Source organism: Podarcis bocagei (assembly GCF_964188305.1).
Source record: "Podarcis bocagei genome assembly, chromosome: 7".
Taxonomy (NCBI): Eukaryota; Metazoa; Chordata; class Lepidosauria; order Squamata; family Lacertidae; genus Podarcis; species Podarcis bocagei.
The window spans coordinates 71,033,343-71,056,660 of record NC_138132.1 but is presented as its reverse complement, the minus strand read 5'-3'; the positions used below and the strand labels follow the sequence as shown (position 1 = coordinate 71,056,660).

Below are 23,318 nucleotides of genomic sequence, written 5' to 3'. Positions count from 1 at the left end.
GGTTTGGATAACTCCATACCCTCCAGCATTTCTCCTATGAAAATAGGGACATCCTACCGTACCCGCCAACATTTTTCTGATGAAAATAGGCATGTCCTAAGATAAAAGTGGGACATTCTGCAATCAAATCAGAAGCTTCCGATGGCTTCTGTAAATCTAGGACTGTCGCTGGAAAATAGGGACACTTAGGGAGTCTGCTCTTGGCATTTTGCTTCACACAGCTGTGTAGAAAACAAACGGGATTTTGTGCCCAGGTGTTCAGCACACCTGTATGCAATGGCACAAATTGGTTTTCTGTTTGTGTTTGGGGAGGAGAGAGGGAAGGAAAGCTGCCCATCCACCTAATCACCCCCCCTTTTTGAATAGCAAGAATTTTACAGTAGGCCCACAACTTACATGGATGTTACATTCAGGGGGCAGGGTGTCTACACACATAGGCAAGATCTTATAAAACAGGAAGACCCCTGTGGAACTGCCACTCCTCCCAAAACCATGACCATCCCTACTTGCCCAGAGTGAGCATTGCTTACTGGCCTCTGGGAGGGTTGCACGAGGGTTGTGGAGACCACACGGGTGAGGTGTACTGTATTTCTATTTCAATTATTGGAACTATCTCTGTACTTGCATATACATTGCATCTACAACTGTACAATTTCATGCACGTACATATTAGCATGTGCAAATGAGCGTCATGGCTTAGGGCCCTCGTATTTATGGGACCGCCTCTCCTGGCATGCCCCGCAGAGGACCTTAAGATCCATGAATAATCACAGTTTAGAGGTCCCGGGCCCTAAGGAAGTCAGATTATCCTCCACCAGGGCCAGGGCCTTCTCAGTCATGGCTCTGACCTGTCCCATGAGACCAGGGCCTTGCAGGATTTAACTTCCTTCCTTCCTTCCGCAGGGCCTGTAAGACAGAGCTATTTGGCCTGGCTTTCAATTTGAACTTAGCCTGATCTTTTATTCTCCTTCCTTCCCTCCCCTTCCCCTTTTTATGAAGATTACCAGCTCCGGGATCCCACAGCTAATTCTCCCTTGTCTCCTTGCTGGCCCAAATAGGACTAATTTAGCCAGCTAGCCCTGGTGATCATCTAATGTTTATTGGATGGATTTCCCCCTAAATTGATTTTTGAATTCTGAATTTATTGTTATTCACATTTTATACTGTATTTTATGCTGGTTTTTGTTGCATCAATTCAGTGTTTTAAATTTGTTGTTAGCCGCCCTGAGCCCGGTTTTCTGAAATGGGAAAGGAGGAGTATAAATAAAAATGTATTATTTTTTATTATTATCTTTCCCCACCCCTTTTGGGGGCGGGGCTGATGCATTAATGGTAGATAGCCGGCTTTGCATGCAGAAGATTGCTAGTTGAATCCCTGGCATCCCTAAGTAGGATTTGGAGAGAGTCTCGGCTGAAATCTTGGGGAGCTGTTGCCGGTCAGTGTACACCAGTCTCTCTCAAAGTTGCATCTCCAGCTGGTTTTGGACTACAACTCCCATCATCCCCAGCTAGCAGAACCAGTGGTTAGGGATGATGGGAATTGTAGTCCACAACCACCTGGAGGCCCAACTTTGGGAAACACTGGTGTTCACAAACCAGACCTAGATGGGACCAAAGATCCAACTCAGTATAAAGTGGCTTCCTGCACATTTATGGAAGGGGCTGTATTGCAGTGGTAGAGCATGTTTCTTGCATGCAGAATATCCCCAATTCAGTCCCCAGCATCTCTAGGAAGGGCTGGGAAAGGCTCCCTTTCTGAAATGCTGGAGAGCTGGCAGAACTGGACCAGTGGTCTGACTCTGCCTACAGCAGCTTCCTATGTTCCACCTCTATTAGGCTGCAAGCCTAGGCTAGGAACTCCTTAATGCTGAACCCAAACCTTTGTGACGTTTATTTGTCGCAGGCCCCTTTCCTCTCTGGACTCTGCACCTTCTTCTTGCATTGTAAAACGCCGCCCGGTATTTATCCAGAGAAACGCCTTGTTTTCTGGGTGGTTGTTTTTGTTTTCAAACTGGGGCTGCAAATTTGACCGCGTACATAACTGCCGTTGCAACATAACTCTCTCGGCTCTAATCCGGATGATCCTCTTAGGACATGGTTTGTACATAGGTCTGAGCCAGCCGTGGGGCGGAGAAACACGTGGGGGGGGGGAAGGAGCTTGGCTCTCAGTTGCTTGCTCAGACTTCTGGTAGTCCTGAACAAGCAAGAGTTGTTCAAACAAACGGAGCACGATCACAGAACTGTAGAATTGGGAGGGATACCAAGGGTCATCTAGTCCAACCCCCTGAAATGCAGGAATCTCAGCGAGATCATATGTGGCTGGTGGCCTTGCAACCTCTGCTCAAAAACGTTGAATGATGATTGGCAAGGTTCAGTCATTGCTAATGTCTAGTATTTCATAGTGCTTCGGGGCAGGAAATTTTTTTTTTCCAGATTGAGGGCCGCATTCCCTCCCGGGCAGCCTTCTGGGGGCCATAGGGAGACGGTGGGTGGGGTGAGAGTAGACTTTACCTTTGTACTGTGGAGCACTCTCCCCAGAGAGGCTCATCTGGCACCATCCTTGCATGTCTTTAGGCCCCAGGCAAAAACATTCCTCTTTATACTGGAATCTTTTGAAAAAAGCGTGGTATATTAATTGAGTAAACCAATAATAATAATACAGTAGGTTTGTTTCGTCTCTCTCTCAGGAGGGAGGAAGAGGATGGGAACAAAACTAGAATTAGTTGGCTTCGCATGTCTGTTATTGGCTCTAGCGCCACCTGCTGTTAGTCTCCCTGCCTTCCAGCCTACCAGTACAAATGGGCACCAGCCACCACTGTCTGCAATATGATTTTTTTAAAAAATGGAGTGTCTGTATAGCTGCTTATGATCGCCTCCCACCCTCATTTTCTCTCTGTTTGACAGAGAACCTTTGGTCGGAAGCGCATGAATCGGCATGGAGGTTCCTTCAAAGATGGTGAGTAGATGGACCAGGATATTCCAGGGCACCCCTAGTCAGACTTTGGATTGATTCTGGGAGTCTTCCCTTTGCATCCATTCCACAACAGGACCTCTTAAAGTAAGACTTGGTTCCTATGGGAGCAGTTTCACACAGGCGGTCAACCCAAGGTGCCCAAATTTTTGGCAACAGGAAGTGGGAACCTAGCTACTCTTGCATCAGTTCAGCTAGGGATCCTCAGGGCTGTGTCTTGTGCTGGCCCCCTACTCAGAGTAAACCCATTGAAATGAATGGACTGCTGAAATGAATGGCTAACTTGGGTCCATTAAATTCAACAGGTCTACCCTGAGTAAAACTTAGTTGTCTGCAACCCCCTCGCTCGGGTAGGTGTTTTCTGCTGCTAAGGACTCACCATGCCTAGGAACATGCGAGTTCTTTATGGGAATTACAAGTGGAAGCTGCAACAAAATGTTGCAGTGATTTTGTTAAGGGTGCCAGGCAGTTGAACCCTCTTCCAGGATACTCCATTCCATCCCCCACACCACCCCTTTCAGTCAGGAAGCATTCTGGGGTCCATTCTCAAGTGTCGTTTGGGCTATTTGTGCTCTCTCTCTCTCTCTCTCTCTCTCTCACACACACACACCTTTAGCTTGTTAACATGGACAGCTGCATTTTCCTGAGTCAGACCCCTGTTCCATCCAGCTCAGGATTAGTTACATTGACTGACAGCAGCTGTTTGGGGTTTTGGGCAAGGAACATCCCCAGACCTACCCAGAGATGCCGGGGATGGAAACCGGGGCCTCCTGCCTGCATAGCTGAGACTCAGATTCCCCTTGAAAGTTTTCTTCCCCTTAAAATATATTGTTTAATATACGTGAGCAAACCTTGTTTTCTCCAAATCCTTCTGATGCTTGCTTCATAAAAGATATCAATGCAGAAGAATGAGTTCACTATTACTGCATAGCAGGGATAGCCAGTGTACTGTGAAACCCACAGCTCCCATCAGCCCCAAATGGTCAGAGATGGTGGGAGATGTTGCTGAGGAACATCTAGAGGGTCCCATATCATCCCCTCCTGGTATATAAGATTCCTATTGGTAATGCGCTTCCATAGCGTTAGCACATAGGTTACGAAAATGTGTGTCTTTGGGGAGCAAAGAGTTACCTGAGGTTTCTCAGCATCGCTGATCCGCGCCACTTCTCTATCCCAGATCCCCGCCTCTATCAAGAGATTCGCGAGAAAGGTCTCAACTCCATCAGCCACGAGTCAGATGACGACCTCCTAGAGGTGGAAACCATCCCCGAGGAACCCCCTGCCACAGATTCCTCCACCATTGTGGTGAAGAACTACCGGCCTGCTCACATGACCTGGAGCCAGCTGCCAGAGGTAGGAATGGAAGATCGCTAGAGGGTGAGGGATCCCGTCTTTTAGAACAGCATCTGGGAACCTCCTTGAATCAGGCCCAGTAGGCCTTCCCAGTTGCTCCATTTTGGACAGAACATACCCACTTGTCCTGCACATGATGCCACGTATGATGATGACACCTGTGGAGCAGGTAAAGGCACAGCAAGGATGAAATGCACTAGCTGATCATTGACGATTTTGTACATGGGCACATGATATACCAGTGACATCAGGTGATGGAAAGGCCGCTGGTCCCACCCATCTGTGGTCTGTGGTCCACAAGATGGGTCCTTCTGTTTTTGAAGGACAGTCAGTTTCTTCCATTTCATTTTGGGTACTTATGGAGCTACCTTATAGAAATACTTTTCGCACCACTGGTTGGTGAAGCTCTGAACTTGTTTGCATTTATTAGCCCTCAACTTTCCTAGCTTCTGCAGAGCTGTTTTGCAACGTTGTTGTTTAGTCATTTAGTCATGTCCAATTCTTTGTGGCCCCATGGACCAGAGCACGCCAGGCACTCCTGTCTTCCACTGCCTCCCGTAGCTTGGTCAAACTCATGCTGGTAGCTTCGAGAACACTGTCCAACCATCTTGTCCTCTGTCGTCCCCTTCTCCTTGTGCCCTCCATCTTTCCCAACATCAGGGTCTTTTCCAAGGAGTCTTCTCTTCTCATGAGGTGGCCAAAGTATTGGAGCCTCAGCTTCACGATCTGGCCTTCCAGTGAGCACTCAGGGCTGATTTCCTTAAGAATGGAGAGGTTTGATCTTCTTGCAGTCCATGGGACTCTCAAGAGTCTCCTCCAGCACCATAATTCAAAAGCATAAATTCTTCAGCAATCAGCCTTCTTTATGGTCCAGCTCTCACTTCCATACAGCACTGCTGGGAAAACCCTAGCTTTAAGTATATGACCTTTGCAACATAGCCCACTGAATATAAATGTGGTGCAAACGATGTAGGGGGATGAGGCAGGTTCATAAATGAGTTGCCTCTCTCTCAAATGAGTTCTTTCTGACAGTGGGTCTCTGGGATCCTTCCCTAGTACTGAAAATATAGCAGTGTGGATGCCAGGCAAGACTTGTTGAGGAGAGGGTAGTACAACTGGGAAAGACCCTCTTGCTGGTTTGCCCCCTTCCTTGACTGATGGCCTCGGCACATGGGCAGTTTGAGGTGGGAACTATATGTGCTCAAGCCGCAGACTGCTGTACTGGTACACACCAACACTGAATTCTCAGAAGTGGAGCAGCAGGAGTCATAACTTAGTGGTATGCAGAAGGTCCCAGGTTCAGTCCCCAGCATCTCCAGGTCCGGTTGGGTGAGATCCCTGCCTAAAATCCTGGAGAGCCACGGCAGTGTTCTAACTCTGGATTAGGGAGCGTCCTGTGTTCCAGGAATGTACTTCAGGTGGATTTCTTCTGCCTCAGTCAATATTTGCACACCTGTCTCCCACGCCCTTTTCGACATGTGTGTTTTGGCTACTGTGGGACTCTCTGTAGAAGTTCCCCTGCAGCAGACAGAGAAACGGATGGTGCAACATTCAGTTGGGATGATGTGACCTGAAGGAGTGGCTTTGCCCCTGAGGCTCACCTGCCTTTTCTTATCTGACCTGGAATTGTCCTCCTCCACTTTTTTTAAAAACAACAACTAACATTTCCTCCTGAGATGGTTCCAAAGTTCATCTGCTTCACCTGGCAGGATTAATGGAGTTTGCTGAAATGCAGCTCTGATGTTTTTACCCTTTTCTTTTCAAGCTGTGTCTGGGGGCGTTGCAGGTGAGAGTGGAAACTCCCTGAGCAAGGAGCTCCCTAGTAAATCTACAAGCGCCACGTAATGTTTGTTCTGCATTTGCAAGGAATCGACCCATTAGTGTGGCACCAGGACTCCCTGCCCATTATTATTATTAGGCTGTATTGTTTTCTGCACCTACCAAACCCTTTCTAGCCTCCCCAGGCATTCATATCTCTAACATGTACTTTGATTACATATGTTTTAACTTTTCTGATTTTATTTGTATTTTGATTATATTCTATGTTGGCTTGTTTTTAACATTTGATATGATTGGCATTTTGGAAGGAATACGTTGCATTGTTTTATGTGAACCAGTAAAAGTAGGGGGAGCTTTTTCAGCCTGAGGGACACATAGCCTTCTGAACAATGTCCTGAGGGCCATATGGTGGGTGGGGCCAGAGGCTAAAGTGGGAGGAGCAACCGATGCAAATTTTACCTTTGTACAGTAGGCTGATTTCTACACACAACCAGTCTCCCTCCTCCATCTAGCTAAGCAAGAGGCATGATCAGAGTTCAAGGGCACATTCCAGCCAGGCAAAAACACCTAAGGAGAGGGTGAAGCAAGGCCAACTAGGGGTGTGGCCTGGGGAGTTCCAAGGGCCGGACGGAGCTGCCTAGAGGGCCACATTCAGCCCCTAAGCCTGATGTTCCCCACCCCTGGGTTAGAGATTTTTGATTGTTATATAAATAAATAACAAAAATAATGGGGAACTCAATCTGGCTTGTTCAGTGTGAGTGACTTAGCTCTGGGATAATATGTAGTGGCAATGAGGAGGGACAGATTTGTTTCGTCTTCATGGGAAATACTTCGTAGTTTCATTCCTGTAACTTTTTTCCCATGCTCTAAAAACAAAAGATGGATTCTTCTTCTTCTTCATCATCACCATCATCATCATCATCATAAAATGAGTTCTTAACATACAAATGGGCACCCTGTAATCCTATAACCATTTACCAGGGAGGAAACCCCATTGAATTCTATGTGACTTGCTCTTTTAAAAAAGTGCCCTTCTTGCACCCCCATGGCCACCTGTGGGGTCCTTGGTCATGTGGTTCCACAGAAGGGATGTCTGAAAACTATCGGTGAGTCTGCAAGCCACTCAGAATTTGTCTTCTGCAGGTGCAGGAAGCAGGAATCCTGGAGCAGATATCCCCGGAAGAGCGCAAACGGCAGGAGGTAAGGGAAGCCAGGAGGCTCAAACAAGGTTCCTGCTTGGCGCTAGAAGAGTACCGTATTTTTTCGTGTATGAGACGCCCTCTATTTTGGGGGACTCCAAATTAATAAAATGGGGGGAGATTGCCAGACTGTTGAGCTTTTTTTTTTAGGGGAAATTGTCAAAATTCACTCACCTGCCTGACCTACGCTGCAACTTGCACGCGACACAAAATCCCTGGCCGCAGCAACAACAGATAACATGCCAAATAGCCACTGAATATCTCCAGCTCACAGCAGCAACCAATCACGTCCCCACAATGCACTATCCGTGTATAACATGACCCCCAATTTTTAATACAATTTTTAAGGAAGAAAAGCTCGTCTTATACATGGAAAAGTACAGTATGTTGCGCAAAATGCTGTGGAAATTAGAGAAGTGGCATGGTTTTGAATGCCTTGTGAATTCTCCTAAACAATGAGTTCCTTTCAAGCTGCTCTGTCTCTCTTTATTACCTGTTTAAGATTGCTTCGCTTAATAGTCTTATAGAGGACTTCTATTCTTTTCTCTTTCTCTTCTATTTGTTAGCCACTTTTCTCAAGGAGGGACCATAAGCAGCTGACATTAAAACCAATAAGAACACGCTATGGAGATTTAAAAATACAGACGAAACAGATCAGGACTTGCAGACCCCACCCCACTAATGTCATATCAAGGGCCAAGAGCCCAGGTAAAGAGAAGAGTCTTTGCCTGGCACCTGAAAATTGACCAGAGATGGCTCCAGGTGTGCCTCCCTGGGGGGAGAGGATTCCACAAGTGGAGGGGGCCACCACTGAAAAGTCCCAATCTTGTGTTGCCACCCTCTGAACCTCCCGTGGAGGAGGGGCACTTGAGAAGAAGAGCCTCAGATTATGATCACAGGGTCTGGTTCAGTTCATGTGGCAGGAGGCAGTCCTTGAGTTCCTGAGCCACATCAGGCTTTATAGGTCAAAACTATGATTTTTGAATGGAGCCAGGAAACAAATGCAGTCATGCCAGAATCAGTGTTATGTGTTCTGACCATGCTGCCTAGTCAACAATTTGGCTGCTGAATCGTGTATTAACTGCGGTTTCCAAATCATCTTCAAAGGCAGCCTGACATAGAACGCATTGCCAGAACATAAACAATAAATGTCAGATCGCTAAAGTGGGTTGCTGGATTTTTTTGGGGGGAGGGGATCTGCCTCATCATTCTGGAGAGCCCCAGATTTTTGCCCACAGTTCTATCCAGATGGCACCATTAATGGTGCTGATGTTGGTGGCTGCAGACCAACATTTCACTTGCCGGACTCTGAAAACGCACCCCTGCCACATAGCTGGATGAACAGCTCAGTTGGAAGAGCATAAGACTCTTAACCTCAATCTTGTGGGTCTGACTTACACATTGGGCAAAAGATTCCTGCATTGCAAGGGGTTGGACTAGATGACCCTGGGGGTCCTTTCCACCTCTACAGTTCCAAGATCAGCTATGATCAACGGTCAGCTTAAAAGGGCTGTCCACTCATGTTCACCTTTCTGTCTCTCCATCCTTTTTTCCCCTGCAGGCGATCTTTGAGATCATTACCTCTGAGTATTCCTACATGCGCAGCCTGGAGATCCTGGTGAACCACTTCATGAAGTCGGAGGCACTGAAGGACACCATGAATCAGACGGATCACCACCACCTCTTCTCCAACATTGGGGATATCCTGGCTGCCAGCAAAAGGTAAATCTCAAGCCTCAGGCAGCTGCCTGTGTGGTGTAGCAGTTATAACAGGCTCCCCATCCCTGTGTTAAGAGTATTGGACTTGGTGACAACCAAATTCTAGAAAGCAACACTGGGTGACCTTGAGCTGGCCACTGACCTTTTTTGACCTACTTGGCAAAGTGGTTGTGAGGATTCCTCCCTATATCCTTGGACTGTTCACCTTTGGATCTGCTTAACTGTTCTGGGCACCACAGTTTAAGGAGGATATTGACAAGCTGAAACATGTGCAGAGGAGGCTGACCATGAAACTCAGTTTCTTAACCTCCCTCTTATTTATTGTACCTCTAGCTTTTTTGAGGACTTGGAGAAAAGGCATCAGGAGAACGTTCTGATCCCGGACATCAGCGACATTGTAGAGACTCACGCAACTAATAATTTTAATCCATACGTCATCTATTGTTCGAATGAAGTCTACCAACAGAGGACCCTTCAGAAGCTGCTGTAAGTGGCTGCAGTCATCCTCCGCCCCCAAACTTAAAGGATTATTTATAAGCTTTGGTGTATTAAAGTCCAACCCATGTGGCTTGGTGTAGAGACTTAGAATCTTGCCCCTGCTATGAACCCAAGTGGCCTTAGCCTTCAGTCTCCCCCATCTGCGATATGGGAATAATAACACTGGCAGCTCTATAATTGTATGATTCTAAGTAAGTGCTACTGAATACCAACTTAATCCTACTCAGAGTAGACCCACTGAAATTAATTACCCTAAGTTAGTCATGCCCATTGACTTCAGTAGGTCTGCTCTGAACCGGACTAATTTGGATTCAACCCTTAATCTGAGGTAGGTAGTAGCTGAATTCATTGAAACCCCCAGTTTGATACTCTACTCTTTCTTGCAAAGGAGGTGACTTGGTGTGTGTGTATTCAGGTTATCCATTTAAAGTGTAAAATCATGCATTGCATTGGTCACAAGAAGCTAAAGTGGTGTTTTCTGTTCTGTTGCAGAACCACGAATCCTGCCTTTAAAGAGACCCTGAAACACATTGAGCAGAAACCAGAGTGTGGCAGCCTTCCCTTGATCTCTTTCCTTATCAACCCCATGCAGAGAGTTACTCGCCTGCCTCTTCTGATGGATGTAAGAGCAAGCGGAGGGGCACATGGAAATATATATGCCCATCAGTTGTTGTTTACCTGCCTGTTGTGCCGGGGGGGGGGGGGTTGCAGCATTAAAACACAATATTAATGTCTACCATTCATCAGGCTGAAAGCTGGGGTTCTTTCCTCTGATCTTGGAACCTTATTAACAGGCCATTCTGCTAGAGTCTGGTGAGGAAGCTGTTTATGTTTCTCATTCATTTGTACCTAACCCTTGGCCCCAGATTTACTGGGCCCCTCACTGATCTGCATGTTTTTTAAGATTGCTACATGTTCCGGAAGAGAAGACTGAATGATGTACCTAAAATCCTGCGATTCTAATAGTAATGTTCTCTGTGTTCTGATCAGATCTATTCTACTTGGTTTAGGCATTTGCCAAAACTATACACAAACTGAAACACAGTCATCCTTCAAAATTTGCAGTTCTCCATCCAAGCAATATGTCCAGAAATTCATATGCTGGGATAAAGTGTGCATCAGGATACATTTATTCATGAAAACAACATATAACAAAATACTTACTGTTAGGCAAAAAATGCATTGCAAAAAAGTGTATATTAGAGGAAGGAAGGAGGAATAATTCATGAGAATTATTTTTAAAATTGCATGTTGATGTAGAACTGTGGCAAACTGGCCTCAAGATTGGAAAAAACACACCAAGAAACTAAAATTGGCAGATATGCTCCTCCCTTAGCTGAGCGGACTGTCAAGAACAGGTTTCAGGTTGGGGCAGCCAATAGTTTTGGAAGGGGGAAATGAAGTGGTGTGGATGTTCTGTTCCATTTCAGACTGTCTGCCAGAAAACCCAGATGCACAGTAGAGCTTACGAAGCAGCGACTCAGGCTTTGAAGGCCATCAGTAAGGTAAGAGACTTTCTCCAGCTCTCTTTGTGTGATCACATTTTTTGAAGAATGAAACGGGCTTTTCTGCAGTTAGGAAAGTGATGGGAGGCAAATTGGTTGAGAATTGTGTTGAGAATGGTGATTTGCTTGTAAGGTGTTTACATGTCTTCTCATTAACAAACACCTTACAAGCAAATCAGGGTGAATGTTTATTGCCATATAACCCTCCTGAAAATGGGAACAAATGCTCCATAGAGCAAATTGGAATAGATGCTCAATAAGGATTGGACATAGTCTAACCTCCACATAAGCTTCCTGCAAGCATATGAGGATGAATGCTTCATAAACTGGTTGTTTGGGGGAGCCCCAGAATTGGTCGCTCAATGTTTAATCTAATGAAAGAAAAAACAAGGAGATGCTTTCTTGGACAGGACAGCTGGGGCTCTCATGTGTGGTCTGGAACCAATCAAAACAAATCAATAAATTCTGATAGAAAAATTCATATTGTCAAGGCCACAATAGATTTCAAGAGGCATCTGAAATTAGGGAGGGGCTGTTCCTGTCAAACCTCTAACAGGAGATTGCCGCAAGACACACTTTAGCAACCCATTCCTCTAATTCAGTGGTGTCCAAACTATTTTCAAAGAGGGCCAGATTTAATGAAGTGAAGGGCTGACCAAAGTGCTGACCAGAGTTGTTGACCTTTTTTAGGATTGAAGGATTTAAGTTGTTGAGGTTTTTTTAGGATTTTACCCCAGGAAATAAATTAACCGGCGTGCTGGATTAGGCCCCCAAAACAGACTTTGGACATGCCTGCTCTAATTCCAACGTTTGGAGTTTGAGTGCTGTTGCAGATGTAGCTAAAACTGAATTTGTTTAGTTGTGTCTGACTCTTTGTGACCCCAGTTTTACATGTGTAAAACTGAATTACACATGTGCAAAAAGTGGAAGGATCAGCAGACTCTGGGGAACCCCAACTTTTGCAGATGTACCCAACCCGTACCTGTCCCCCCCCCAAAAAGGGAGGAAGGAAGCAGCCCAGTGAGGGCTAAGCATGTTCAGTGAGCATGAAATGTTGACTGATGGACTGGAGGGGGGAGACTCAGAAAACCAGGTGGGATGGGAAATAGAATACAGCCGAAGTCATGGAACGGAGTGTCACAGAGGAGGGTTAGAACTGGCAGGCTGGAGAGGTGCACAGGAGCACCCCCGTGTTGCACCATTATTATTTTTCCTGCAGCTCCCACTTGTGCAGGAGATGACGATAGAGACAATGTTGCATTTACAAAAGTATGTTTCTGCCTCTCCTTTATGCCCCAGCTCGTGAAGAGGTGCAACGAGGGTGCCCACACCATGGAGAGAACCGAGCAGATGTACACGTTGCAGAAGCAGCTGGAGTTTGGAAAGATCAAGGTGTGAGATTTGGAAGGTGTAAATCTTTTTTTTCCCAGCGCGGCTCTGCCCCTTAGGCTTGATGGCAAGTTGTGGCGTACTGGTTCGACTTAGGGGCCTGCGAATCCTCACTCAGCCTTCCTTGGTGACCTTGGGCCAACTGCTGTCCTTCTCCCTAACCTACCTCACAGGGTTGTTGCGTCTAACTCCCTTTTAAAAACATCCAAGTTGTTGGCCCTTGCTAGAACTTCACCTTTACACCCAGAGAGCCCACCTTGTTGCTAGGCCTTGTGTTCACCTGGGCCTTTCGGGGACAAAAGAAAGGGAGTATTTTGAGGAGGGGCTGTTTCTCAAAGTTGGGCACGGTCTGGGGGACAGTGCCATTTTGGATTTGCCCCTGGATAACTCTGAATGTGTCTGGTTCCATGATGTACTTGTTATAACCTTTTGGTAGATTTTGCTATATTGACCAATGTCACCCTGGGTCTTTCCCCAGAACTTCCCACTGATTTCTGCTTCCCGGTGGCTGCTGAAAAGGGGGGAACTCTCCATGCCTCTGGCGGAAGAAGGTGGAATTTTCCGGAAGGGCTCTGGACGTGGGAACTGCTATCTCTTTGTGTTCAACGATGTCCTGATCATCACCAAGAAAAAGAGGTTTGTGAGAGGCCATTTTTAGTGGAACAAACTTCACCTCGCGTAGGGGGAATTTTATTTTGTGCATGATTTTTTTTTTTACCTCACGAAGTCACTCGCAATGCGCTTCAACAAGGCTCTGCTTCATTCATTTGGCAAATGCCATCTCAGTCCCTGATGATGCCTCTTTTAAAATTAATATTTATAGCAAATTTAACACAGAAGTAAAAACAGAGGGGAAAATGGGAAATTAAAAAAAACCCTCATCATCTCACGCTGAAAATACAATAGCCATTGACACATCCATCTTAATTTAAAATATGCAAATCTGTATTAGCCATCCAAATGTCCAGATAGCTGTCCACATGAAACTGATATTTTTAAGAAGTATGTTTAAATGTAGCAAGGGTATTGTAAGTCCTCAAACCACTGCATTAACAGGCGCTGGGTGCTTATCCTTCCAGGATTGAAGTTATCGTGCCAGGTGTGCTTTCCTGGGGAGGACATCCCACAAACCTGGGAGCCACCACTAAAAAGGCCTGTTCTTACGTTTCCACCCTCCACACCTACGGGGCACATGAAAAAGGGCTAAACAGGGATTTGAACCCAAGTCTCCCTGGTCAACCTGGTTTAATTCTCTCTTAGTCTCACTCTCGATATCCGTCTGTGATACAAAAAAGAAAGAGAGAAAATTAGGTAGATTAGGTAGATTCCTTTTAAAAGGGGTTGAGTCTCTGGGTGCTTTTAAGGACTGCTTCCCAGCGACTGAGGTAAAACCCAAGAAAAGTCTGTGTAGATGTCCTGCCTAATGTGTGAGGGTTTCTGGTTAATGCCTAGAGGCATCAGCAGTGGGGGGAAAACCTGACGGAAAGAGGCTTTGAAGACTATTTTGAGGGCTGCTCAGAACTGCAAATGGAAAAAACCCATCAATCGTGTCACAAAGGACTGCTGGATGGAGGGAAATGGCTGCTTCTTCAGAGGAGTGTGTTCTGGTGTCAGTGGGATGCATCTTACTCTCTTCTCTCCTCTCCCCCCACCCCCCGACATTGGGTTTTGGTGCTCTTTAGACACTAAGGTGGAGATCCTGTGGCCCTTTCATTATGGGAAGCCTGCAAGTATGATGTGGTGTGTGTGTGTGGTCATGTGATGCCCATGACAAGTTACCTCAGATTTGCAAATGTGCCCATGGACCCAAAGATTACCAATCTCCTATTATTGCCCCTTCAGTGGGTTAACATTTGATGTTTTGAAGTTTCGGGATGTTTTCGGTCACTTGGGGTCGGGTGGCGAGGATGTTTCTGGCCAGGCACTGGTGTGCAGAAACACTTGAGAACCGTCTTTTGCGATAAGGATGGAGCTGAGGAATTTCTTGTGGAATGTGAAGTCATCAGAAGCTGCACATTGGTTTTTTGTTTCGTTTTTTTCTCTTTGCTAGATTGCGGGACTGTGGCCCTGTCCCTACATTCCTTCTCTGAGATTCGCTGTCCTGGCCAAGACTCTATTTCACTAGTTTTTTCCTTCCCTCATTCTTTTTTTATGTCATTTGGGGAGGAAATTTCCCCCCACCCTGCTTGGAATGCCTCTTGCCTGGTCGCTGTGGAATGGTGAGCGGCTGATTTATGTGGGAAGTGCCTGCCGAGGGGGACGTGGTTTGTGGCCTGCCCATTCCCAAGTGATTCTTTAATGGGAATTTTGGCACAAAGAGGCTTCTGTCTGTCATGGGAAAACTCTTCCTCTCTCACACATCAGGCTTCAGTTACTCTCTCTGGAATTGGCTGTGGAATGCCAGAGCGACTGATTTTTCATTTCATTTCATTATTACTTTAAAAATCATTCTATAGCAGGGCTGTGAGGCCTGCAGTCTTCCAGATGTTGCTGGACTCCAACTCCCATCACCCCTGACCATTGATTGTGCTGGCTGGGGCTGATGGGAGTTGGAGTCCATCGATGCTTGGAGGTCCCACAGGTTCTCCAGTCCTGTTCTACAGCAAGCAAAGAGCCTTGAACGAAGAATTTCCCCAAGGAAGGACCATCTTGCTCTTCAATGTGAATCCTGCAAGACCAGCTCCCTTCCTTGCTGGCCTCTTTCTGCCTGGTTGGGAGGGAGGGGCACCGACTGACTGACTCCAGCTACAAAAGTTGAGGCTGGCGAAGAGGCCAATTCCATCTTGGTTGAGAGTCCTTCACAACCTGCTTCTTGGGATGCTTACAGACTCTTGGGGTGGGGTATTGATTAGGGGCGTTCGTTGGGATCAAGATTTAATTTTGGAGCTGTTAATTTTGATGTTCTTTATGATTTTTTTTGTATCTTTATTTGTAGATCTTATTATGACTTGTGTGGGGATTGCTTAACTTTGTGGCGCACATTTTGATATGTTTTTAATTATTGCTCGCAACTGCTTTTGTTATATTGTTGTAATCATGTAAATCTTTCCAAGTTGTAAGCCGCCTTGAGAATGTAATAATGTTATGGTATAATAATGACAATTTTATTATTTATACCCCACCCATCTGGCTTGGTTGCCCCAGCCGCTCTGGGCGGCTCCCAACAAGAATATTAAAAATACGATAAAACGTCAAACATTAAAAACTTCCCGATGCAGGGCTGCCTTCAGATATTTTCTAAAAGTTGTGAAGTTCTTTATCTCCTTGACATCTGATGGGAGGGCATTCCACAGGGAGGGCACAACTGCCAAGGCAGAATACTAACAAATGATGATGAGAAGGGAACTTTGGAGGGAACTGTGGGATATTTTAGGATGCTTTGTCCCAAGCTGTCGAAAACAACACAGCCAGTAGATTAATTCATTTACAGCCTTCCCTGGCCTCATGCCTTCCAGAATATGCTGGACTCCAAATCCCATCAGCCCCACCCAGCATGCCCAGTTGCTGGGGGGTTATGGGAGTTGTAGTCCAGGAACATCTGGAGGTTCTTCTGCCACCATTATAGAAGGAAGTTAATGGTCACAGTTGCCTTGGGGGGACTTTCATTGTTCGCAAACCATTTTGTAGCAAGTAAAACGTTAGTGCAATTCCGCTGTACACAATTCTTCCTGGCTCTTGTCTCGTGCCCGGTCCCTTTCACCGGCTCTCTTTTATTTCTTGCAGCGAGGAGAGCTACATGGTTCTCAACTACGCCATGCTTGACCAGCTTTCGGTGGACAAAATTGAAAACCCGGATGCTCCCTCTTCTCCCCCCGGCAAGCCGGGCTCAAGTGGTGCATTCCGCTTTGGCCACTTGTTCCGTGTGACCATGAACAAGGACAGCGAAGGCAAGCGGGAGGCGATAGTGCTGGCCGCAGAATCCCTGTGAGTATCGGTTTGATTGGTGCAGAGGGCTAGCATCACCGGGCACCTTCCAGGGCAGTTGTGCCCAGTGGGTAGAGGGCACGTGATCAAGCAGAGGTGAAGGGGAGGGTGGACACTGGAGAGAATTCTGTGCTTGCTGTTGGGGGGTGGCTGTTTGCACCTTACTTTCCCTACCCTTCAGCCCTCTGTGCCTTCATGGGATGAAGCCTTGTGTCCATCCAGCTCACTACCATCTACACGGACTGGCAGTTGTTCTCCAGGGTTTCGGACGGGGGACATTCTCAGCCCCTACCTGCAGACGTCGAGGATTGAACCTCAGACCTTCTGCATGCAAAGCAGATGCTCCACCACCAATCCAACCAGTCTTTGCAGGAACTGTGTAACTAAGAGCTAGTGCAGAGGTGGAGAAGTTATTGGATGTTATTGGACTACAACTCCCATCGTTCCCTGCCAGCATGACCAATGGCCAGGCAGTATGGGCATTGTCCAACAACATCTGGGGGACACAGGTTCCTCATTCCTGATCCTGAGTTTGCTTTTTTCCTCTTCGCTTCCATCCCTCATTCCTGTATCTTTGTCTAAGCCTGAAGGTAGAGGGGTTTATATTTGCAAGGCACCTTGGGAACCTATTCCCAGTGGGATTAATTGCATTAAATATATAGGGTTGTAGCCAACCTTAGTCCTACTAATGATGTTTTACTGTGCTTGATGTTTTAATCTGTTGGAAGCCGCCCAGAGTAGCTCAGGCAAACCAGTCAGATGGGCAACAAGCAAACAAATATTCAGAATAGACCCACTGAAATTAATGACCATACCTAACTTGGATCCGTTGCTTTTAGTGGGTCTTCTTTGAGTAGAACTAACACAGGATACAGCCCATAATGCTTATGTTGTTACATGCCACTCCAGTCTCTGAGGAGTGAGAGACACCAGGGGTCCTAAGGGCTTTTTCCAGGGTTCAGTTTCCTTGGAATGAAGGTCACCGGAGATTGTGATGCATTTAGAAGATACTATTTTATTTGCATATCTATACAACCTGGGGATATGGGTGGCACTGTAGGTTAAACCACAGAGCCTAGGACTTGCTGATCAGAAGGTCGGCGGTTCGAATCCCCGTGACGGGGTGAGCTCCCATTGCTCGGTCCCTGCTCCTGCCAACCTATCAGTTTGAAAGCACGTCAAAGTGCAAGTAGATAAATGGGTACCGCTCCGACAGGAAGGTAAATGGCGTTTCCGTGCGCGGCTCTGGTTCGCCAGAAGCGGCTTAGTCATGCTGGCCACATGACCCGGAAGCTGTACGCCGGCTCCCTGGGGCAATAAAGCGAGATGAGCGCCGCAACCCCAGAGTCGGTCACGACTGGACCTAATGGTCAGGGGTCCCTTTACCTTTACAACCTGAGCATAGGATGGAAGGGCTCACAGCATTAACTCCCAACAGATCTTGCTTCTCTATTAGGTTTCCTTTGGGAAGTCCCAAAGTCCAGCATGGAGCAAGTAAGTCTCTGTGTCTCCAGCTTCCAGACTGCTTCATGCTCCTTCGCCACAACTCTGGCCACAACTCTGGCCTATAGGTCTCCAATGTGGCAGCCCACCCGTTTTCCTTTATGGTGAAATAGCAACTTCTTTTGTCATGCTAAATTACGGTACTTAACAGCCAAAGCCATTAACTTGATAAAGGAACTGGTTTGGCAAGCTTGCTTTTATGCATTCTGCCCCGACAGATACAGGATCTCAAGAATTGGAAGGGACTTGGGGGTATCACCCAGACTGACCCCACACTCGTCAGACTCATAACAATATATTTGCTTTGTAAATCCTTTGATTTCTGTGCTTTTGGCAGGAGCGACCGTGCCCGATGGATCAGGGCATTGATGCACAGGGAAGACAAGGAGAAGGACACTGCCAGCAAAGGAGGTACAACTTCTTCTTCTTCTTCTTCTTCTTCTTCTTCTTATTATTATTATTATTTGAAAATCTTGCGCTTCTCTTAAAAAGAACTTGCTGTATCTATGCAGAGCTGAATTGAGTCTTGAATCATGGCTCTAAAACAGGGCTGGAGCTCCTTCCCTCCACCCCCTTGTTGTTGGACTCTAAAGTTGTCATTGTCCCCCTCCAGGGCTGGATTAAGTGGTTGCATCCAGTGCTGTGCTTATAGAATCATAGAACTGTAGAGTAGGAAGGGACCCTGGGGGTCATTTAGTCCAACCCCCTGCAATGTAGGAATCTCAACCAAAGAGTCCCCAACAGATGACCATCCAACCTCTGTTTAAAAACCTCCAGTGAAGGAGAGTCCCCCACCTTCTGAGGGCGTCCGTTCTATTTAATGGTACGCTGGTTCCACTGGCAAAATCCTTTCCAGCTGCAGAATGTTGTTGCCCAAGAGAACATTTAAGCAGGTTTCTAGAGTGCACAACAAGCTCCTGCACCTTCCTTTGGATTCTTCTGTTGTGCAGTATTAAAACTTGCCTTATCTGTGAATGCAAAAGCCCTTGTTCTAGTGGATGGAGATCACTGGGTGGGTATAGCCCATCCTGAGGCCTTAAGCCCAGGGGTGGCCAACATGCTGCCCTCTGGATGTTTTTGCTGGACTACAACTCCCATCATCCCTGACCATTGAGCGTGCTGGCAGGGGCTGATGGGAGGTGTAGTCTCATGATGTCTGTAGGGCAGCACCTTGGCCGTGCCTGTCGCAAGCTATTAGCACCATCATCATAATTATTATTAATGTCGTTGTTAGCAGTGTTAGCATTTATCGGTTGCTTTTTCCACAAGAGGAGACCCAAAGCAGTTTACAAAATGGTGCAAATGTTAGGCACGATGTATAAAAACCAGAACCGAATGAAAACCTAAAACCACCTGTCCATTTTATATATAAAAGGCAGGTCAGACACAGAGCCCCCACCCCACCCCACTGGAAGATTAAAAAAAGGAGCCACAGGTAATACCTATTGTCCTCCAGATGAAGGGCCCAAATCATGGATTAAAATAAAGGGTTTTTGCCTGGCATCTAAACATAGAGGATGTTTCAAGTTACAGTTTTAAAACCAGCTCTGTCTGGGATGTTCCCATCTGCTTCCTCAAAGAGCAGGCAAATGTGCTGGGCTAGTTTTGAAGCCAGCCTGAAGGTGCTTCTCACTGCAAAGGATCAAAAGAACCTGGGAGTATTCCAACCCCTTACCTGAAAGAGGGGAGTCATTCAGGCAGGTCCGTTCTCTGAAAGGGAGGGTGTTGGTCTTGGCTCTGCCCCTTTAAGAGATGCCTTGCCCTCTGTTCTCCCTGATCTGAGGGGGAGGGAAGGGGGGAGGACAGTGCTAAACAAGGAATGTGGCTTTTTCCACCCTTGAGTGCAGAGAGCAAAAATCCAAAAAGGAACTGAGATTGGTGCTCCCTCTGGTGGTTCATGCGGAGTTTGGCTGTCTAGCGAAGAGCTCAATTCCAGAGAATATAGCAAGTTGAATTTCTGTTGTTGCAAATGTTCAGTGTTTGCAGGAAATGGGGCACTTTCATGTCTTCATTCCGCCACCCCCAGGACGCTGCCTTATGCTGAGTCTGTCCTTTGGTCCATCTAGCTCAGAGCTCAGTTGGTGGAGCATGAGACTTTTAATCTTGGGGTCATGGGTTCGAGCCCCACTTGGGCAGAAGGTTCCTGAGTTGCAGGGGGTGGACTAGATGACCCTCAGGGTGTCTATTATGTGCAGTGTGGCTCTTCAGGGTTACAAGCCTGCCTGGACTTGCTTAGGGATTGAACCTGGGACCTTCTGCTTGCAAAGCATCTGCTCTGTCACTGAGATGCAGTGGCAGCAGGCTAGGCAGGAATCCAACAGGTTATACAGGCCGACATTTCTCCCCCCCCCCATTTTAATATGTTGGTTTGCTTCCCAAGGAAAATCCAAAGTGCTTGATGAGCAAACCAGGAAACAGTTCAGTTACTGGAAAGTATCGGAATGGAAAGTCAATACAGTGGTATCTCGGGTTACATACACTTCAGGTTACATACGCTTCAGGTTACAGACACCGCTAACCCAGAAATAGTACCTCGGATTAAGAACTTCGCTTCAGGACAGTGGCGTAGAGTGGGGGGTGCAGGGGGGGCCGGCCGCACCAGGCGCAACATCTGGGGGGGGCGCTCGCACTCGCAGCTCTCTGCCCCTACCTGGCTCACTCACTCTCTCTCACTGCAGTGCTGTGCCTTGCCCCGGGTGCTGACAACCCACGCTACGCCACTGCTTCAGGATGAGAACAGAAATTGTGCTCCGGCAGCGCGGCAGCAGCAGGAGGCCCCATTAGCTAAAGTGGTGCTTCAGGTTAAGAACAGTTTCAGGTTAAGAACGGACCTCCAGAACAAATTAAGTTCTTAACCCGAGGTACCACTGTATAATGAAACCATGGCATAGCCTCAAAACAGAAAACAAAAACCATGGCATCAAAATAGAAAGCAAGTTGCATTTAAATTCCTGTCAATGCAATCTATGGATCTAAACTCAAATGCCGTGTTCTCCCTCCACTATTTAAGGCAGAGTCGCTGTGACTCGCAGGCAGGGAGAGTTGCTGTTTCACTCAGGTCCTGGTTGTAGGCTTCCCATAATAAGCATCTGTTTGGCCACTGTGAGAACAGGATGCTGGACTAAATGAGCCATTAGGCCTGATCCAGCAGCTGGAGTCTCCTAATGTCTCAAAGTCTCCCTGCTTGACCAGCTTCCCCAAATCTCTACAGGGCAGGTTAGCCACTTCCCCAGAAGTCAGCCAGAAGCTGAATGTTAACGCAGTGTGGGAATAACTATCGTTCTCAAAAGTCTTTTGCCTGCCAAACTGAAAATTGTGTGGTTGGAAAGGAAGAGAGGGGGACTTTGACCGAAGCATTCCCTAGATCTTTGCCCAATATTTCCCACGTTTCTTTGGTCCATTGCATTTCAACCAGATCAAAAAGGGCCCCCACAACTCGAGAGCTGGGTGACCTGCCTTGCAGGCATCAATCCCCAGGTTCAATCCCCACACATTTGATGCTCCTCTAATAACAAGCGCAGGTGGCCCATGCCAACAAAAATGGAGCCACTGAGAGATGCAAGGGGAGGTATTGGCAGAGCTTGGAATAATCTGAAGGTTTACCAGAGTGCAAACACACACACTTAAAAGAAAGGTCCAATGAGGATTGAGCATTGTGAACAGCCACTGAATGTTGCCCGTTGAGCAGAGAAAGGAAAACAGGAAGTTGATGTGGTGGGTTTTGCCCTACTTCAGCTCCTTAGACTAGGAGTGGGGAATCTCAGGTCTATGGGCCAAGGCTCTCAAGTCTCACCTGTCCTGCACTTGATGTCAGGCCTCTGAAGGAACAATCAGCTTAAAATGAGCTCTCTTGATTGTTCCTTTGCTGGAGAATGGCACATTCCCAACCACCCAATGACTGATTTTCATTTCACTTTTAATTTGTATACCGTATTTCTATTTTACAATACCCAAGGCGGTTTACAAGCTGAAGAAACAAAGAACGTGCACCTTATAACAATCTAATCCAATACAAAAATATGATAAGAGAACACAACTTTAAAATAAGCAACTTATATCAAATATAGTAATTTTCAACAATCCATTAGAATGGTATAGAATCATATTAAATATCAGCATATTAACAATTATAATAAATAATTTCTAAACTATAATCAATAAAACAACGGCAAGTCACAGTGCATAAAATAATAATACTTTAATAATATTGGCAGTGGGAGCATGCCTTGCTCCAGGAAAAGGTAGCAGTTTCCACTGAATGAAGACTGCTTCTCCCTCCCGGGGTCGCTCCTTGAACCTCCACTTCTCAGAGCTTCAAAGAGCAGCACAAGGTTGTTTGCACTGTGCTTTGAAGTCCTGACTATCGGGGCTTCAAAGCAAAGCATCACCTGATGTCATCACGTTGTTGGGTGAGTGACAGGTGGGCAGTCCCACCCATCTTCCACTAAATGATACTGTGACGTCAGGTGATGGTATGCTTTGGCCTGGCAGGCATGGGGAGATAATCTTCTAGCCAGATAAAGGTTATCTACCTGTGCCTTGTAGTATCTTTGGGAAGGGCATGACTGGCAAGAGCCTAGAACGAGAGAAATTCTACTAGGACATGAGTGCATGCTGCAGCATTTATTTTTCTTTGCAGCTCCCACTTTGAACTTCATGCATTTAAAGGTTTTTCTAAAAGGATAGGAGGGAGAAAGGAATGCTTGCATTGCTCTTTTTCTTCTTCTCTCTCTCTCTTTGCCCCTTTTGTCTCCATGCTGGCACTCACTCTGTGTCCCTCTGTTTCTCCAAGATCTCAAGCAGGTGGAGATTGTACGGGCTTACTTGGCCAAGCAGACGGATGAGATTTCCCTCCAGCAAGGCGATGTTGTCCTAGTCCTGACCAGGGAGGAAGGTAAATGTGCTTTGGAAAGAGATGGGTTTCCAGAGGTAGATTTATGGGACTGGTTTGAGAGGGCCTGGAGTAGGATCTGCCAGGGCTTTACACCCAGTTTGTAGGTGTGATTGTGGGGTGTGTATGTGAGGAACCTCCCCAGACCCTACTCCACACTCTTCTCAAGTGTCTTTGCTCAGCTGAAACATGTCCTTCAGCTGTGATGTTTGCCTGGATGGGTGTAGAGATCTCTGGCTTTTTAATGGCTGGAATCTAAGCTCCATCTGTTCCCTCTGGCCCTGCCAGCTGCTGGCCCCTGGAAGATTACTAATGAGGGAATATGGCCCTCAGGACTTGAAGACAGAGAGAGAAATCACCACCACCTGTGCAGTGAATATTATAAACAGAAAAAAGTTCTTCTCTCTTAACAAAATGCCACTTCAGAAAGACTGAGTTTAGGAAACCATGAATGATAGCCTCCATATCCTATATACAGCACAATAGACTTTTGAAAATTGCAAGTGTGTACAGTTACGCTGCTGTATGGCTTCTTAATGATTTTTGAAAATAATCATGTTTGTACTACAAGAGATATAAATATATTG

General features: G+C 46.5%; 1 protein-coding gene across 1 annotated transcript in view; it reads left to right on the top strand.

Annotated features, from left to right (window-relative positions):
- ARHGEF16 (Rho guanine nucleotide exchange factor 16) overlaps positions 1 to 23,318 on the top strand; it is a 36,313-nt gene that overhangs the window by 11,196 nt on the left and 1,799 nt on the right. The window contains exons 3-14 of the mRNA XM_081201525.1: positions 2,905 to 2,956; positions 4,149 to 4,324; positions 7,247 to 7,303; positions 8,864 to 9,024; positions 9,355 to 9,507; positions 10,012 to 10,141; positions 10,950 to 11,024; positions 12,324 to 12,416; positions 12,892 to 13,049; positions 16,137 to 16,337; positions 18,178 to 18,251; positions 22,633 to 22,734. Of these exons, the coding sequence (XP_081057651.1) occupies positions 2,905 to 2,956; positions 4,149 to 4,324; positions 7,247 to 7,303; positions 8,864 to 9,024; positions 9,355 to 9,507; positions 10,012 to 10,141; positions 10,950 to 11,024; positions 12,324 to 12,416; positions 12,892 to 13,049; positions 16,137 to 16,337; positions 18,178 to 18,251; positions 22,633 to 22,734 (1,432 nt within the window). The remainder of the gene's footprint in view (positions 1 to 2,904; positions 2,957 to 4,148; positions 4,325 to 7,246; positions 7,304 to 8,863; positions 9,025 to 9,354; positions 9,508 to 10,011; positions 10,142 to 10,949; positions 11,025 to 12,323; positions 12,417 to 12,891; positions 13,050 to 16,136; positions 16,338 to 18,177; positions 18,252 to 22,632; positions 22,735 to 23,318) is intronic.